Below are 19,801 nucleotides of genomic sequence, written 5' to 3'. Positions count from 1 at the left end.
ATAGTTTCTCAAGACATGGTAAGACCACTGGATGTCAGCCTGGACTATATTATGTTTTTTTAAAAGCGATGGGTTAAACAGAGGTCAGCCTGTGTGAAAAAGCTGAAACAGCTCAAAATCAATCAATAAAACTATTTAGATTCTTGTGTTATTTCCATTGTTTTACTTTAGTAATGAGCTCTGTTATAGTGGGAGATACTGTAGCTCTAATGTGCCAGCATGTCGTTAGTAAATGAAGCAGCACAATCTGGAAGAGCAGACTGCGTGACAACGTAGGCAAGGTTACTAATGAGAGGAGGCCCTTCTGCCTATTTAGACAATTACTGCAGGTAGTTAATTGATCCAAGTGTCACATCCAGCCATTTCTTCACAGAAACCAGGGTATCGGCTTCAGCAACACGGGTGGGCACCTTGTGCCACACTCCCACGACCCTGCTGTGATTTTCACAGTAATTCCAGTTTAGATGTTATCAATGTCATTAAGCCTTCTGACAAGACTGCAGTGCTGTACCGCGGCACTTATTGATGAGCAAAACCTGTTGACTGACTGGTCGTGATGTGCTTCTCTGTGAGACAAGCCTAAGAATGGGTGATGTGTTTTGAAAAGTATATTCTTGGCATGTGCAGTACCATAGCAATTGCTGCGTTTTATGTAACAGAGATGAAGTCTTTCGTATCAGGTTTTATACTGTACAGCTTCCATCGGTACAGAGTTACTTCATGGCTAGGAAGGGTTTTACGGTGTTTTCTTTGACCAAGACTCGTGGTACAAAATCCCCAGCAAATGAAGTGTCTAGGATAAATGCAATTACCACCTTCAGTGGTGTGCCAAAATAAGACTGCAATTTCTTTCAAGAACTACTTAAATTGTCTATAATTACATATATAATTACAATTTAGCACTGACTGGAAGGGCTTGCAAAATCTCAGATGCGGCATTCCCATTTTGCTATTTTTCAAAATCAGAATCCCGTTAGTACACCTTGCCAATAAAAAATGATTCACATTCTGTCAGATATTTTAATGCTCATAGTCTTCTCTCATACCAAGACTTGCAAACCGAACACAAGTGATCATGCACCCAGAGCACAATTTATGAAATTCAAGGGCAAACAAATTGATTTCAAGCAACTTTTAGCGAATCCATTGGGAACAGGGTTTTGAAGGTTACTGATACACTTCCAATCGATCTCTTCTAGAATATAATGAACGAGCTCTTGAAACGAACAAGCTATCCCATGCATTCAGGGACATTTTATGTATGCAATAACACAAGCAATGTGCCCTCCCCACGTGCGAGATAGAATTCAAACACACCCAAAGAAGGCTCCACAGCCGAAACGTGGTGTTTCTTTTCTTCTCTTTTCAGCATGGAATAAACCTTTACGTGTTCCTTTGAATTCTTACATAGACGTGTACTGTATGTGTTTGTACAATAAATAACGTACATCGTCAGCACTGCCTGCGTACTTTATATCAGGTACATACTGTATATTTACAGAAATGGCGCTCATTCGCAGCTGTAACATGTGGAGTGCATTAAGAAGCTAGAGCAGGGAGTTGCCTCGGTCTGAGGGTTACAAGGCAACGAGTACGGCAGAGGTTTGATTAAATATTGCAAAGTAAAAAGATGGAAAAGCACGTGTGGGCTGTGGAGTCCTTTTCACGAGTTTGTGGAAACGTTTTATTTTTTTTTCTCTTTATTTCTTTTTACTTTTCAGCGTGGAATTGACCTCTACGTATACGTACAGTAAGAAGCCACACTAAAGGAAACGTGCGGAGTTTCAGTTCCAAATATCGTTTCCAGCTACGGTTGTAGTATAATCATAAACTATTTCATGCGTGGTGTTTTACAATTCTCGGCGGCACAAGTGTAGTACTAGTACTGTACTAGTCTGGGTAGATGAAACACCTACTCTGTGTGAATGGCAGATCAGTGTTTACTGTTTGCTCCTCCCCGGAGCGACTGGTCTCCAGTCTATGAAAGGAGCAAAGTGATCTGTACTTCCTCATTAATTAGAGCCGCACGGAGCCGGATCATTCACATCCACCGAAGACAGCAGGTTAAAAACTGCAGCCGTCTTTTCAAGCACCTACTACAGATCGAAGATTAACGTCAATCGGTTGTCTGTTTTGAGGAATTTAGTCCGCCAGGACGTCGCTGGAATACGATCGAGCTATTGTGGATATACACATTTCCTGCTTTTCGGAAGAATAGATTTGTTATTATTTCTCTCTCTCTCTCTGTAGAACGTCTTCAACAGGTAAGCAGTGTGCGGTGTTGCTTGTGCATAGCCCCAAATTTGGGCTAGGAAAATCACCTGAGTAAAGGTGAATTTAATTATCGAATTTAATTTTTTTTTTGTCTTTCTCTTGAAGCAATGTAACATAGTTATTTACATTTGGGTGCGGCATTATATTATATTAGTTATTAACCTGTATTGTTGTAAGAATGAGAATTTCTGAAAGTCGTTCTGTGATTTTTCATTTGTTATTTGAACGACACAATTTTCCTTAACCGCTTAAAAGCCACCGGCGTTTTAGGTTGGATCTTTGTTTTGTTTTGTTTTTTTTTGGTTTTTGCATTATCACGTGAAGTTTTTGACTTATTATTTCGACAATGCAGTAGTGTACGTCCGGCTTATTTTTTCCGATATCGGTTAAGTCAAATACGTTGCTCTCCTGCCTGTACAATTCGGTGATCGAGGTTTAAGTCACTAACAAAAAATGTCAAGTTTTGACCATTTCCATCTTACGTGCGGTTCTTGTTGTGCGTTTGAACGATTTTCTAATGAATCAAACTTGCGGTGCAACACTGAATTGGATTTAATAAATGAACGAGGTAATTGTCAGTAATACACGTTAGGCTCGCTGTTCAGTTGTATCAAGGGTGCCTCCCACTCTGTGACGAGCGAGCGTGAGTCATTTCTGGTATCTGTTAAACTTGTGACCAATGAGGAAATCATGCGCTTTTCTGTGTAAGGAGTGTATAGATTAGGTAATAACAGAAACGCCGTATTATATATGAGAGACATCATTAAAGATTCCGACTGTGATGTAAAACATACATGAGTAATCGTCCGAGACCTGCTGTCTGGGTTCTTTACTCTTAATTCTGGTTTAAATTCTCATTCCTTAATTGCATTGCTTCTAAACAAAAGACCCACAGACAGGACTCCCAGATTTCCTCTGGAGCTCCACTCGCGTCTTTGATGTGGGAACTGAATCAGTTTGTTTGGTCGGTGTAAAACGCAAGGCGGAATTCAAAGCGTGGAAAAAGAAAGTAACGTGACTCATCCGCTTCTCGTAAAAAAAATAGCAAACTCTACCATTCTTATTAAAGTGTAGACATTAAGTAAAGCATTGGTTGAAATAAAGTGTTATACAGCGCCTCATATCTGTGTCTACTTGTTGAAATAAACTTACTGTAGTTTTATCATTACTCGTCTGTTTTAAGTTGTATACTCTCTGGATGAGCTTAAATATTAAATACATCTTAAATATTATCTGCAAGGTCGTGTATCCCTGTCTCATTATTCGGTTAGCGCCCCGGGATAATTGCTTAATATGTAAAATTAGTTTATTATTATGATTATTTCTCTTGTCGAATATATGGCGGTACTTCAAAATACATAGACCGTCTAGGAGTCAAATGCAATGACACTGCACGGTGATAAAGGGGTCCTGTTTTGTAATTGCTTGGTCGCTGAACGCTATCGTATTTGGTTTTTGTCTCAGGGTGTCACTGTAACGTCTTTAAACAAACCTTCACTTACCGCTGTTTGGGAAGGTTTGTTGCTCATCCTGGTGTTTCACTTGTGAATGAATAATTTATAATAAAGCGCTGCACAAATCTAACGTGTTTTCTCTTGCTTTAGATCGCGATGTGTGAGGTCGGTATGGATCAGGTGGCTCCTCTGTCTTGCGGCTACCGCGGCATTCTTAAGGTAGGAAGACGGAGAAAATAATTCACCCTTTCTTAAGTGTGTTCTTCAGTCATCACAATTTGAGAATTAATACTTCATGATTACTCCACTTGCAATATATCAAGGTTTATTTAAATGCCACTGCACAATGACATAAATTGCTTTAATCTCGTAAATGATGGTTGCTTTTCATGTCTTTTTGTGTTAAACGTATGAGTATCGCCTTTGACTTGTGAATTGAAATTGTTACCTTCAGTAGCAGTTGTGTGAGTTTTACTTCCACTGAAAAATGCTGCGTCCGACTATGTACTGTAGTAATAAACGGGATGATCTGTAGAAGAGTTTTTGTATTTGAGGTATCTAATCCATACAACTCTGAAGCTCTTCTGAAAACCTCGGTTAGTCCTCAGACAACAAAGGGACATACAAATCCAGAGACTTTGAAGTGTTTGTTGTTCTGAAAAACCTTTCACTTGCCAGTAAAGAGAGGCTGTGCTGGTCTGAATTCCTTTCAAGTAGGGATGATGAAATGGTTCAGTGCAAACACCCAAAGTCTTTCAACCGGAAAATTGGTTTTAAACATCAAAATTGTTTCTAGAGAACAAAAGTGCCGGTCATCTTCAAAGAATATCTTCCTACATCTTTGTATACTCTACAAAATTGGGTCTGATGTGTACAAGCGAGTATATAGGGTATACTTGAGGCTGTATCAATTACAGGTGATTCATTAACTAATGTAATTTACAGTTCATTTTGGAACAAAACCTTTAGCCCTTGAGATCAAGGTTTCTGTAATTGAGTAGATTACTTGCATAATTGATTTATGGTGAGCTATAAAATTGAGTGGATTAGGATGACCTGTAAGACTTTCTCTCCAGAAGCAGGGTTAAACCCAAGTCTAAGATACTGACACACACTTCAGGTTCTGTTGTGCTACTGTGTCTTGTATTCAAGTTAATTCCACCTTGAACTTGTAACTGCTTTATTTGAATAAATCATTCACTAGGTTTCTCTATATTTACTCCTTTTTTAACAACGCACTGCTTGTGCACTAGTAATGTGACCCAAGTGCTAGATTGGAAGAAGATGTGAAAACAGACACAATCAGAGTGTGACTAGACCCTATGAGTAATCTCATACCATACTCCTCTTACCTAGACTCAAGCCCAGCCCAGGGGCTGTCAGCCCAAAGAGAGAATGTCGAAACTCTGTAGTATGCTCTAATGCAAATACAGTCCTGCTGGTCTTTTTATCAGTTTGTTGACAAAATGAAAAACCAAAACAAATTAAAGAAGATTGTCTTCACTCTTGAGTGAGGCCAGAAATAACACAGACCAGGTATTGCTAACTGGTGTGTGCCAAGAAGCTTTTTTTCAGTACAGTAATTCCTAAACATTTGTCATCCTATTGATATTAATATTTACAATGCAGTTTTAATCTACAGTAATCTACAGTGGGTGTATTAAGGGTGCCTAAGGGATACACCAGGTTCCACTGCAGCTGCTGTGGCTTTTTAATGTTTCAACCATGTGCTGTAAAGATTAGCTGTATAAGGACACTAAAATTCTCATCTGAACACCTTCTAGATTAGCCATAGCATGGGCTGTTATACTCCGGTAAAGGTCAGGCCAAGCACATTTATTTTCTTAAATTGTTTATGAGATGTGCTGTTTCCAGAAGCCTAAATTGCCCATTAAATGCAGAAGCTGGAGTAAACACGAGGAAAGGAGACAGCAAGGTGTCTGATCACGGCACATTATTTTTATTGAGCTTTATTTTTCTGTCACTCGCATGGCTAAAATTCGGCAAACAAGATCAAAGTGAGGGCGTTTTTCGCATTGATATTTATTCGTGTGTTTGGAACGATACCACACACACTTTTTTTTCCAGTAAAATATATAAAAAATACAAAGATATCACCCTCAAGCGATTGCATTTAATGATTTAATGTCGCAGATGGTGCGCACAAGCTGTCTTCACACAGTGTTACGCGCATGTGTGGAAATACAGTTAACTCCTAGTGCTAAGCTTGAGGCTTCTGGTTGTATTACTTGTTATCAGAAACAAAACACTGAAATATCCAAAGACGTCAGTGGCAGGTCTGTGTTTGAACTGAAAAGGTCAGTATTGGCCCAGCAAGCCAAGCTTTTGTGTGTTTATCAGTAAGGTGTGGGAGTATGAATGATGGCTCCTGTGGCTAAGCACTCTCATTAAGAAACTGGGGGTGAAAGCAGGTGTTAGAGGTGAGATTTCTTTTTTAATTTTGCCCAAGTACTGTTCTTGGCAGCAGACAGCAGGTTTGGCCCTTTGGTGTTTGCTGACAGAAGGCTGTCAGAGAGAAAGTAAGCTGTGAAAAAAACTGGGAAGGATAAAAGATGATAAAATCAGTCAACCTCTGTTGTAAACTTTGACTGGTTTAACAAAAAAGAAAAGAAGCACTTCAGATTTGTCTAAGTCAGGGCATGACCTGCTTTTATATGTCTAGATAAGGCAGCAATCTACCCATCGTGATCTAACGGGAGGCAGGAATTGGTTGCAGTTTTGGGTTGAAACAGCGCACTCCCACGCAGAAGATCATATACAGTTAGGAGCTGCAGCCGGCAGCCGCAAGATGAATTATCACCTCTCTCAGATAATAAAGTTAAAGCCCCCCTAACACCACCACCACTGGAAACGGAAGTCCATATATGGTCGCCTTTAGGCTGCAGTTCATCTCAGATAGTGGAATGTTTTCGGTGGCAGAGGACAAGGTAGAGAAAAGGTGTGGACTCTCTACAGTGCTGTCTGCTAAGGCCTACTGACTGTCCTTCAGCTGCACTGCCCCATTGAATGGGTTTTAATTCCACTCTTGAAAATACCAGTTTGTTTCTCTTCATAGCTTGCTTAGTGGAATTTCAAACTTGGGATTGTAAAAGTTGTAGACTCTCTGATTTCTGACCATTCAGTTTCATCTTTTGAGATATAAACACTTTTTGTGCCAGTACAGAGTTATTTGCTCTGGCAGCTGGATGAGTATGGTGAGCTACATTTTAAATGTCATCATACCGATATCCTTTCAGTGACTTTCAATGTACCAGATAATTGACCATAAGACTATAAAAATATGGAGAGAATAAACCTACTCTATAGATAGAACCTGTTTTTTTTTAATTACTTTTTTTTTAATGAAAGCAACCAGATCTAATTTAAGAGCAGGCTAGGAATGGTTATTAGCACCTTTTAGCTAAAAACAACAATGCAGAGGTTGTCATTTAAGCTCTCTTTTTATCTCCTATTTTTCCTCAGCGTCAGACTGCATTTGATGTCCTAGAAGACCCCATGTCCTTATTTGCGGGATGCTATCTTGCTTCAGATGATGAACAGTCAGTCCAGGAGGTGCCTTCAGGCCTTGACTCCATTTCACATGGTAAGATACATCACAGACCTCCAGAAGACTTGATCCTGTCCTCCAAGATAATAGAATGATACTTTTTTCGCCTGACCTCAGTAATGAAAAACTGAAAATTCAAAAGGAAAATTGTGCATAAATCTTCACTTCTTGGGATAGTTATAGAGTAAATTTAGGAGTAAATGCAAAAAAGGTGAATGAATGTCCTTCTCAGATGTTACTTTTAGATTGAGAGAGGTTGAGCTGATGGAGAAAAAAAATAAACCAAGACCTTGGATATTCAGAAAACAAGGATCATTTGCACTGTTTTGTTGATGACCAAGTTGGGGAAAAATTTTTTTTCAAAACATTGTTCCCAAGCAAGGTGGAACCAGTCTGAAATTGCAAAAGTCCAGTGTGTTAGCCTCATTTAGCACAAAGGCCCCTTGTAGGCAAATTTTGTCATTAAACTCCTGTGTAATGTACAGTATGTGTCAGTATTAGCGTCTTAGTGTTACATGAGAATTATGAAACATAGTTACAACATCATAGACCAGAATGATGTAAATGATGTTACTTAATAAAAAGGGGAAGTTTTTTGAAAGAGTCGTCAGAGATTGTTGTTAACAATCACACGCACACCACCACCACGGTTTGACAACCTCAGCAACCCTGCAGTGAAGATCAAAGCCAGAACTGGCCCACAGGAATCTCCCTGTGCAACTGTGGCTTTTCCATTCATTCAAGCCGACAGCATCCAGCTGTTTCTCTTGCCCTCTAAACAGCTGGTCAGAAGTGCACAGCTCGGATCTCTTTGAGTGCAGTACTCTCAAATCTGGAATCTGGAACTTGGTTTTGTTATATTCCTCACACAGAGAACATGTTCAGAGAAGAAAAGGATCCCTAAAACATCAGAGATTCTAAGCTAGTAATTAAACTCATAAGCCAAGCCAGTTGTGCAGAGATAAATCTGTGGTACACGTCAGTCTGTTATTAACTAGCATAGTGAAAGGCCCATGTGGCCGGCAAGATCCATCTTCTACTGCACTGAAGAAAGTAAACACCAGGAACCCCATTTCACTGGCCTTTAGTAATCAATATGTCTGTTTCTTTTGCATCTCCTAGATCTGGGCTCCTGCACTGTCCCTCTGCTGACGCCCTGCAGCAAAGCGGTCATGAGCCAGGCTTTGAAGGCTAGTTTCAGCGGGTTTGCCAAGGAGCAGCTGCGCTGTGGTATCCCCAACGGTGAGTCTCCTTCAAGATGTCTTCTCACCTTCTCACAGCGGACACCCCCAAAGCCCTGGCTTTGAATCATATATAAAACTGCCTTGTGCCATTGCCCTTCACGGCTGTCGTTCAGAAAGATTGCCCCCTTACTCCTGTAGCCTCAGTCCTTATTATTACCCTTCTAAAGGTGAATAGGGAATATTAGGTTGTTTGTCAGCTTTAAGTGTTTTCTGAGGCTATTTATTGTTTTATTAGGCTATTGTACTGTGCAGTATATACAGTAACTGTGTCACAAGATACCTGAAGACATTCAAATCAACACTGAGCCTTTTATGGACCTACTGGTAGGCAGGTGTTTTGGCACAGCAATCTGAGGAGTAATCGGGCTGTGGCAGGGTGCTGATTAGTCTCTCTCCATGGCAGACCCACGTGTGTGGAGCAAGAAGCAAGTTATTCAGTGGCTTCGATGGTCAGCGAACGAGTTCAGTCTGGCTGGAGTCAATTTCTCCAGCTTCAACATGACCGGGCAGGAGCTGTGTGATCTGGGCAAGGAGCGTTTCTTGGAGCTAGCTCCTGACTTTGTGGGGGACATCCTCTGGGAGCACCTGGAGCAGATGATGAAAGGTAAAGGGGGAATTAGGTTTTCATGCATTTCCAGCCCTGTGTTAAATACTCTATTCAACCCATCGGTCAAAACATTTCATCACTAAGAGAACAGTGGAGGTTCACCTTAAAGCCCTAGAGGTGGACTTCCTCCTTTTGGAATGCAGGAATCTCAACACGTGATCGGATAATTGCGAATATGAATCAGATTCCTTCAGATACTGTAGGTATTACACTTTCAGCTGAAGATCATTGGCTTAATCACATCATGTACCTCTGTCTTTCTTTCACACAGATGTTCAGGACAAACAGTCTCAGTGCAACAACACTAGTGTCCCTCCTACCACAATGTCCAGGTGGATTAACAACAATTCCATAGGTAAGTCCTTGGATATTTCAGGTGCTGTACTGCTTTGTTTTAGATATGCTAAAGTTACAGCGGTGCCCTCACCAATGGCTCTGTATAGAGTTGGGTTCCTCTGTATTCCTGTTTTTTTCTATCATTACACCTGACAATTTCTATTTCCACTGTACCTTTATATTCATGGTATCCAGGTAACACTGAATCAGAAGAACATCATATTTATTTATTACACTTTTCACTGTTTCTGAATTGGCTAAGGAAGGTGAAGTATTCCCTGATGTGTGTGAAAATGACTCAAATCAATTGCAAAAATAGGCATCGCACTGGCATGTTTTACATGTTTACACAGGAAAGCTTTGTTGTGACCCCTTTGGTATGCTGTATGTCCAGTGGAGGTAAAAGTGAGCTCTTTCCCTCTGTAGGATTCAGTCTTGAGCAGACCCAGTGTGCTCTGCAGATCTCTGATAACACCAGCAGTCTGCTGAGAGAACTGTTTGAGAGCACTGACAAGACCACAGTGTTGGCCACAGAACAAGACTTTCAGATGTTTCCCAAACCCCAACTGCAGACTGTCAACATTGGCTACTTCTCTGTCAACCAGGGCTTCTCAAGGAACAACCTAAACTCAGGAGTCTGTAAACCCTGTAAGTGCTAATCTTTGCTTTTTTATCATATGATTCAAAGTCCTTTAATGTGTAGTGGTGGGCAAAAATGAATTCCTTTATTCCTCCAAAGAGATGCCACTGAATTGCATTTTTTGGAAAATCTGATCCTTCTCCTCTATCTGTTTTTGTGTGCTTGAGGAAACCTAAGAGTTAGCAAACGTCTGCCTTCATGGGAGCTACAACACTTGACAACAACGTAATATCTAAATACTGCCCTGGTACAAGTTGCAGGAGCGATGACAGAGAAAATAAGTTTCTCTTATTTGTTCACGAGCCCTCTAACACAACTGTTTAATGACATTATTGCCAGAATATGTTGAATTCCCCTTCTTCACCCTGCTTAGTTTTGTGTGTGAGGTCCCATTTCTATATTGGCCGGGTTTTGTTGCTTTGTATATGAATCCAACAGTTATAGAACACAAAAATAATGGTGTCCCTGTTTGCTTCTCCGCAGTTGCCCCACAGGAGCAGAGCTCTGTGGAGAGCATAGACAGCTTCGACAGCAGCGAGTCAGCCCTGCGGTCCTGGAGCAGCCAGTCCTCTCTGGCGGACATGCAGCGGGTTCCCTCCCACGACAGCTTCGACGAGGACTGCAGCGGGGGGGCCCTGGGCCTGCACAAGCAGGGGCTGTCCTTCAAAGACTACGTGCAGGAGAGAAACGAACCCCAGGAGCTGGGCAAGCCAGTCATCCCGGCTTCTGTCCTCGCTGGATTCACAGGTCAGCTCCTGTCTCCTTTTGCTGGGGTGGCATAGCAACATCTTCCTGTTTAATGTGGCCGGCCCTTGACCGTTTTCCTGTTTTACCTCCTGCAGGAAGCGGACCGATCCAGCTGTGGCAGTTCCTTTTGGAGCTGCTGACGGACAAGTCCTGCCAGTCTTTCATCAGCTGGACCGGAGATGGCTGGGAGTTCAAACTCACCGATCCTGATGAGGTCAGTCCTGCTGTCCCCCTCTGCCTTTACATGTACAAATATGTTGTTAACCTAAAGTACATGGCTTTATTTTTTTTAAAAAAGAGAAACAGACCCTTGAAACTATCACACCAGCAAAAACTCTGCACTCCTGTGTTTGGCGTTAGCTGTATTGCATGACCTGGAAGTCCGTTTTCGCAAGCCAGTCTCCACACATTGTTGTCCTGTTGTCTTAATTTCTTCTGTGCCACAGAAGGATGAGCAAACTGAAATTCACAGCAGCTCTGGACCATTCAGCCGATGTTGGATATGTCTGCCTGTCCCTCCTTCTCCCTTACCTTGTCTCTCCTCGCTCCTCCAGGTGGCCCGGCGCTGGGGTCGTCGGAAGAACAAGCCGAAGATGAATTACGAGAAGCTGAGCCGGGGTCTGCGCTATTACTACGACAAGAACATCATCCACAAGACGTCGGGCAAGCGCTACGTCTACCGCTTTGTCTGTGACCTGCACAACCTGCTGGGCTACTCCGCAGAGGAGCTGCACGTCATGCTGGGAGTTCAGCCCGACACTGAGGACTGAACCGCTGTCTGTGCTCTGGAAAAAAGGGGGAGAGGTGTCCTCCTGACACTTTTTAAGTAACGGTTCGGTCCTTTTTGAGGTCGTATTTACGGTCTTTGAGCTGGTCACCCTGCACAAGATGTCCTGTCTTGAAATGTCATTGCGCTGGTGGGTACAGCTGGATAAGAACAGGAATCTCTGTACATGTTCGTCTGTAGAGAACTGATCCTCAGCATGTGTGGCGGAGGAAAGACCTTCTTTTATCGCTTTTAAGCTTAAACTGCAAGAGCGCACTCGCACACACACACACAGCCAACAAAGGGACGTCTGTTGTTCAAGGCCGTCTTGACTTTTGTCCTTCCTCTCCACCTCTGTTTTGCACTGCAGCTGCAAAATCTGATTTTGGAGGTGACAGGAGGACTGAACGCGCTTTCTGTGGAGAGATAGACACGTGGCTGATTGTCAAGGAAATGATTTGTGTAAATAACTTGCCTTAGGTCTGTTTTTAAGCATTTTTGCTTCAGAGTATACATGGAGTTAGAAGTCAGATAAACCAAAAAACATCAAAAGATTTACTTATTAACTACTTTTCATCAACTGCCAATGAAAATGACTTTGAAGTTTGCGTTTTGGGTACTGACAGACTGAATTTAAAGGGGAAAAGGACATTTTTTTAAAGGCTGACTCCAACACATACATCTTTGCAACACATAAAGCAGTTAACATCTCTCATAAGGCTTTTGCATAAACTGCTGTTAAAGATCGTACAGGCACATGTTTGAGGGGGAATTGATTTTTGTAGAAATGTACTTTGAAAGAAGCTAGTCTCAAAGAATTTAAATATATATTTATATTGAGGAATTCACATTTTTGAATTGAATGGAGACAGTTAAAATGTATTGGTGATTTGATAGCAGGTTTACATACTGTGTAATTTATTATTAGACTGGATTTAGTTATTATATTGAGCTGTTAAACATTATGATTATTATTCTATATGGCCAAAGTGATACACTGATGTAAATAGCTTTTTAAAATTGTATTATGTATTATGTACTGTATTGTGTGCTTTCATCTTGTATCAACATCCCTGTGTATGTGATTTGTTTCAAAGTTGTAAGAAGTGTACTTAAGATTAATAAGATTAATGAATGCTTAACCGTTCTTTTTAAAACATTAAAATTGACCCTTTTGTCTCAAAAGGAGCAGCTTGTGTAGCAGCTTTTTAAACTGCACATAATTAAACCTTAAGAGGTTAACAAATTCTTGTAATAAATCTTTATTTTTTTCTACCCATTTAGTGTTGTCACTCTTTGTTAAAACTATTTACTGTCACTCAAACCAGTGGATGTCAGGAGGAAAAAAACAGGTAAAGGATTCCATGTGACACATAATTTAGAATTAAATTACCTCCAAAACACTGTAGCAAATCTGAAAAGGGCACAACGGTGCTTGCACTTTCTGCGGTGCTTAAAGAAATGCCGTCTGGGGAAGCAGTTCCTCATGAACTTTTACTGCAGCTCCAGAGAAAGTGTCCTCACCAGTGTCCTCACTGTGTGGTACAGCAGTGCTACCATGCGTGACAGAGATGCACTACAAAGGCACAGAGGATCATAGGTTGTGATTCACCATCAATTGGTGGGATCCACACCATCCGCTGTCGCAATAAAGCCCAACCCATCATTCAGGATCCCAACAATCCTGGCCACAAACCGTTCTCCCCCCTAGCCTCTGGCAAACGATACTGCACTGTTAAAGCAAGGACCACTAGACTCAAGAACAGCTTCTATCCCACTGCACTGTGCATCCTCAACAACAGCTAACTGCAGGGCCTCAGACTCCATACACACCTGCACTCTGCACTTTTTTACATAGTCTTACCTTTTTTTTTCTTGGTCTCACTACTACATATTTATTTTTTCACAATATATTCATTGTTTTTGTTGTCTACACTGTGTAGTGTTGTCTGTTGTACTGTGTATGTCCTGAGAGATCAGTGCGATTAAGAATTCCATTGTACACATGGCAATAAACTACTCTAAAAATGCACATGCAGTATGATACTCTTGGACACTAGTGTCTCAATGACAAGTTGAGTCACAGGCATATCTGTTGGAGAAAGTATAACACAGTATTTATATAGGAAAATACAAATATGTAAAACTACCCAGCATTATGGGATCTTTAACATCTGGTGCCCGAATACCTGAAACATTATTCATACATAACACAGATAAAAGTACTCTAGCTGCAGAAGATAAAACATTATTAAAACCAAATACAATTAACTGTGTGCAACTTGGCCAGATTGTGTAAACAGTCTGTAAAACGCTCAGCAAACAATGAGCATCACACAGCTGCTGTTGCACAGTGTCAGTAATAGTTGCTATGCTGATCCTCTGGGGCCTGAGGATATTAAACAAAAGGTATTGGCAAATGCCTTATGCCAATCCCCTATAATAAAACACAATATAATTGAGAAGGAAGGTTTATTGCAGTTAGTGCACAAGCAATAAATTTCTCATTGGAGAACAGTAAATGTTAGCCAGAACAATAATAATTGCACAATTTTAAAGTAAACAATTCTTTTATTAGATCTCCCTGTTCAGGAGCATTATCAATGTAGTACTTTTTTACTGAATCCAAGGTGAAATATTGGATTTTTTGTTGGGTTGTTTCTGCAGTTTAGAGAAACAGGCAAAGCACTCAGTGCTAAGTATATAGCAAACATACACACAGGGAATGTTTCTGCTGCTGTTGTGTTTCAGCTCATGATTGTAAACTGTCAGCCTACACTGGGATAGAACTGGTCTGCTTTCTCAAGGGCTGAATCATTTTCAGATCTATTAAAAGGCTCCCTTCCCTGTAGAGCTTGTGTTTTTTAAAATGTGTATAAGGAAAACATGATTCATCCTGCCCAGGAATGCAAAATTGGTTTCATGCACCATCTTGTATGAAAAATGAAAATAAAGCATGTGAAAAGCAAGTGGAAAACAAAATGAACAAGGCAGGTAAAAACTCAGCCTTGAGATCCAGGAAAAGAAGAATTGAAAATTACATGGAATACTAATGACCAGCATCACCCGATTCCGCTTACAGGTAGTAAAAACTACAAGTGTTTATTTTGACATGTCATTTTCTAGACAATGTGGGGAAGCAGAATAAAGGCAAACACAGTGTTAGGATATGTAGTCAGAACTGTAGAATTCAAATTAAGGGGTGTTGTGTTAAAATTCTTTAACACACTGGTAAGACCTCATCTAGAATAAACATTTGTTCATCATGTTAGGGAAAAGACATTACTGCTCTGGAATCAGTCCAGAAAAGAGCAACCAGATACATTCCAGGGATTAAAGGAATGTCCTACAGTTTCAAAATGAAAGAACAGAAGCTTTTTAGTCTTGAACTGAGGAGCCTATAGGGTCTCCTGATCCAAATATTCAAAATCCTCCAATTGCATTGGCAAAGTCATCCCAGTGGACTTCCTCAGAATTAAGAGTGAAGTATAAACCAGAAGACACAAATGGAAGTGGATTTGAAATTGAAGACGGGAGACAATTGTGTTAACAAAGGGTTGTGGGAGAGGGGAACTAGCCAGCTACCAAGCCATGCTGCTGAAGCTCAAGCAACAGCAGGATGAGACCCTTGGGTGAATTAGCTACTATCAACCAAACAGGCTAGATTGTCTGAATGGACACCCCACGTCTGCAGCTGTCCTTATGGATGATTATGGAGGCAGACCTGTCCAAAAATACTCCTAATCGTGCTTTTTGTGTCTATAAAGTAAAAGAAAACATTTTCACCTGTTTAAGGACTTATCACAAAGCTGACCTTGTATATGCAGAAAAACAAATTCAGAAGTCTACAATTTAGACGGTTCAGTATCTCAGGGTTGTGAAAGATCTGATTTATATTAATTCCCATTAATCACAGTGATGTTCTTAGAAATATATTCCTGTTCCACCAGTTAATGATTGCCATGTCATGCTAATGAGTCCTAATAGCATTGAAACAGCAGTCTGCAGTCTTTGGCTTTGAGATTATATGGACAAAAATTGAAATTGGAAGTCTGCTTTAGAGAGTTCTGCTGTGGAAAGACTGTTAGCATTTGTTCTCATATCAGCTATGGTTCTGTATCACTGACTGAGCTGTGCCTATTCTGTCAGAGAGAGAGAGATGAGTTGTAGTGAAAAGCATGTTCGTAAACAAGCACCAGCGATTGGCTTGCCTTGTCTTGGCAGGCCCCCAATCTGGGGGCAGATCTACAGCTGGCAGCTATCCAAAGCGTAGGTGGTCCTTGGTGGAGAGGTTCAGAGGGTGAAAGCATTGGAACATCACTAAAATAACACAGAGCACTTTGTACTCCAAACCTGCACAGAGCCACTTCACCTGGTTTTAAAAAAAGAAACAAAAATGTTTATCAAAGAACAGCATTATGTATTTTCTTGAGACAAAATCGGCAAGCAAACCAGCATTAGAAAGGATATATATATATGATTTTATTTTGTCATATCATCAAGCTAATGCACAAGTAATACACGCAACGAAAAAATACTTTTTACATGCAGTCTAGTGGTTGTTAAAAGCTAATTAATTCAATGGGATGCATCCTAAGACAATGACATAATGATAACCATATAGAGCACTTTATGTATACACAAGCAAAATTATTTTTTTCTGAGCAAATAAGCACTCATGTAGACAACTGAAGATAACTGTAGATAAATGAACCAGCTACGCTGGAAATGCTAAAGTAAAGAGGGGTTTATAGATTGATGACTATTAAAACTATAAGTACAACTTTAAAACGAGAAGTGCAGTCTCAACACAGCCCTTTTTGTGCTTTCAAAAAACACAAAACTATTCAAGATTTTCACCAGTAGTTTTCCTACAGTGTTCACGAACAGTGATTAAGAATGTGTTTTCTTGCATCAGGTGCCAAGGCGGCTAAAGAACAGACTTTGTTTATGATTATTGAAGACAGACATTTGCTGATTCATATTGTAAACACTCTTCAAAGGCACAGAGCCATTATACTGGCATTCCTGTGCTGGAAACAAAAAACTGACCATTCCAAATCTCCAAATCCGGGTGCGTGTGTTTTAACTGTGTGTCACACATGAGTAATGCATGACAAGCCTCTGCTGTTTTATTAACGACTTGTGTACATGTGTTCGTGTGTGTTCATGTTTCACGCATCTGGTTTTCATCGCAAAGGAACATGACTGACGTGTCAGTGCACGTGGCTGACTCGCCCCTGATGTACTGACTTGAGAAAAGATAGATTTTTGTAGACATGGGCTTCAATTTTCTAATGAGTGACTTGGACGTTGCAACACTATGTTGCTCTCTTGTTTCACAGGCTGGAAGTAGATTTGATTTAAAAAATGGAATTATGTTAGAATCCTGCTTTAGAATACCTTTGACATCTGGAATAAGGTTCCATGTTAAAGGTCTTCTAAAGGTCTTCTAACATCTTCTAAAGGCAGATGTTAAAGGTCTTCTAAAACGTTAAATCCTAATAACCACACATTAATTAAACATTCAGTATATTTTTCCAAAGGAAAACATAGCTTAATTGTAAAATTCTTTAGGAATGAATTCAATGTCATATAGTGTAGCATCTAAAATACTCAGCACACACCCTAATAGCTGCATTGCAGCACAGATTTTGACACCCTTTAAACAGTTTAATTTTTCATTCAGAATAATTTCATAATTCTTCACACATTTTAAAATAGATGCATTCATTAACCATAGTTGAGTGATCTGGAAACCCACAGCTAAATAAGCAAAATACTTTAAAAAAATATGCATTAATGTGAAAACTTGTAGCCAGAAACGGCAAAGCTCATCAAATGCTTTTTTAAGAAAAAACATTGATATTCCAAAGAAGAATTAGAAAATTGAAAAAAGCAACACAGTGCATTTTAAAAGGAACGTAACCAGTTATTTAAAACATAAAAGCCAAACAGGAACCTTTAAAAAACAATAATAGAAAATGATGTCTTTCACTATGACCACCTGATATTAATGCTGCACAACCTGATTTATTAAAAATACTTCTTTACTTCTTGAGCGGTAGACTTTGGACTTGAGGGGGACGTGCCTAGAATGTGTCAGGACTGAAAATGGATTGAATGAAGTCAGAAAAGGTTTAGATAAGTTCAATGGATTTCAGGAAAAACTTCATGCAGTTGTCCAATTCAGTTTGATCTTAGTGTTACTCTGACTCCAGGATTAAAAAGACTAACCTTGAAAGCACGTATCCACATCATTGACTATGTGCAAATAATTAGTGTAGGCATTGTGTTTGTTTAGATATAATAAAGGGTGTATGTTTAACCTGGTAATATTGAAACAGTCCTGCATTGAGACCTGAGGGGTGGTTATTTGAACTGATTGCAGATGAGATAGAAACGCCTACTCTTCTGTCATATAAACAGAGGGAACAGAGGAGGCCAACATATAATCTTCAGTGGAGGAGTTGACTGACACACTGATCAACTGCTGAGAGATTAAATTTGCACACATGCAGGAACCATTTTTCTCAGAACTGCGCTTTGAAACATGGCCACTTCGCAAATATTTTAATTTGTTGGTAATGAATTCAGTTACCTAATATTTTTGGCAGACACTTGCCTTTTGCTTTGTAATTTGCTGTGCCAGCTTTGTGGTGCACATGAGTGCTACTGTACATGACTGAAACAAGCCCAAAACAAGAATTAACAGGTTACACACTTTGCAAACCACAGACTTACAGGCCCTATTGCTGTGCTTACACAGGCAGGCAACTTCAGTGCAGTAAGAATACTTCACTAACAGCTGCTTAAGTGTAATGAGCATTGCACAAAACCCAGCATTAAATAACTATTTCTGCTAAATTCCAGTGTTGGCTGAACAAGGCAGGCTGGTGAACTGTGACTATACTGTAAACCTTATCTTCTAGCTACAGTAGCTCTTGTATTAATTTACCTACTGTAGCTCAGTAGGTAAATGAGTACTGTGACAGTGAGGGCAGCCGTGTCTTGGGGAAAACTGACCCCAGAACATCATCCATGATGTCTAATGGCAAGATGTCAAAGAATCAGACCAAGATTGATAAATGCCAGCTTTCCATACCTGCAGATCTGGCTGATGAGAGCCTTCATAGTGTGACTGTTCCTATACACAATATAACATGGACAGGCATTTATAGCAAGGCATTGCTGTCTATTATTTGATGACTATGGTGTGCTATTGCACTGGCATCTTTATCACAGATGCTTGATAAAGTGCCTGATAAAGCACTATCTGCAACAGGAAGCAGAGGCTTAAGGGCTGGCCTTGACGCCTGACCCTCCTTATCTGAAGTGGATGCAACTAAAGAAGAGCGATGCAAAAAGAGCACCAACCATTTCGGTCCACAACACAAGAGGTTGTTTGAGCCTCACACAGGAGAAATACAGCTCAGTGGAAATCAGAGCAGCCTTGAGCCATAGAAGTGAAGGCCCACTGCTCACTGCATTGTTCTGAACACTGTATTGAAAACCATCTGGTATCAAGCATTTCAACATCCTTCCGCATACATCTGTGTGTCTTTGTGCGTGCACACATGTTCAATTGGGTCCAAGTCCTCTAAGAGAACAAAATGTTTTCATTTACTTTTTTTTCTTTTATTTGGATTCTTCATCTCCCATGCCATGAGAAATTTGAAGACAATTCTTAATCAGCTCATCATGTCAGCTCTCATAATAGCACAGAAAAGATGAAGACAAGATATGCACACATTCTGAATTATACACTACCTGGCTGCCTGCTTCATTCTCACTGTGAGGGGGGAAGAAACAGGGCATCAGAGGGAGTACAGGTGCAGCTATCAACACTACTCAACACTACTACATTCAACACAACACTACAAGCTCACAGGTGTCAAACCTTGCGGGTTGCTTTTGTGCAGAAAGTGGAGTCGACTCAACTCAATCAATCCCCAGTGATCCTCAGCTGTGTTGACGGGAAAATTCTAGGCAATGTCGTCATTTGACAAAGATTTGTCATATTTGTACCAGTGTCTTTCAAGCCCAATTTGCGCTTTGAATGGAAGCCTTTACTAATTTTGAACCTCTCTGGAACTGTAAAACAAAACCTTATCAGGGTCAAAATTATTGCAAGTCAAATTATTGCAGGAAACAACGTTAACAAG

The 19,801-nt window shown here is 40.3% G+C and overlaps 1 protein-coding gene across 1 annotated transcript; it reads left to right on the top strand.

Annotated features, from left to right (window-relative positions):
• The first annotated feature begins 2,011 nt into the window (after positions 1-2,011).
• ets2 (ETS proto-oncogene 2, transcription factor) lies at positions 2,012-12,911 on the top strand. The gene is made up of 10 exons (XM_088921819.1): positions 2,012-2,264; positions 3,879-3,947; positions 7,212-7,332; positions 8,419-8,538; positions 8,944-9,144; positions 9,419-9,502; positions 9,910-10,131; positions 10,607-10,870; positions 10,966-11,084; positions 11,425-12,911. Exons 2-10 carry the CDS (start codon positions 3,885-3,887, stop codon positions 11,638-11,640), a joined length of 1,410 nt encoding a protein of 469 aa, XP_088777945.1. The 5' UTR covers positions 2,012-2,264; positions 3,879-3,884; the 3' UTR covers positions 11,641-12,911.
• The last annotated feature ends 6,890 nt before the right edge of the window (positions 12,912-19,801 follow it).

This window comes from Atractosteus spatula, chromosome 7 (assembly GCF_055471065.1).
Source record: "Atractosteus spatula isolate fAtrSpa1 chromosome 7, fAtrSpa1.hap1, whole genome shotgun sequence".
Lineage (NCBI taxonomy): Eukaryota > Metazoa > Chordata > Actinopteri > Semionotiformes > Lepisosteidae > Atractosteus > Atractosteus spatula.
The sequence above is the reverse complement of the archived record's forward strand: the minus strand, read 5'-3'. Positions and strand labels throughout refer to the sequence as shown.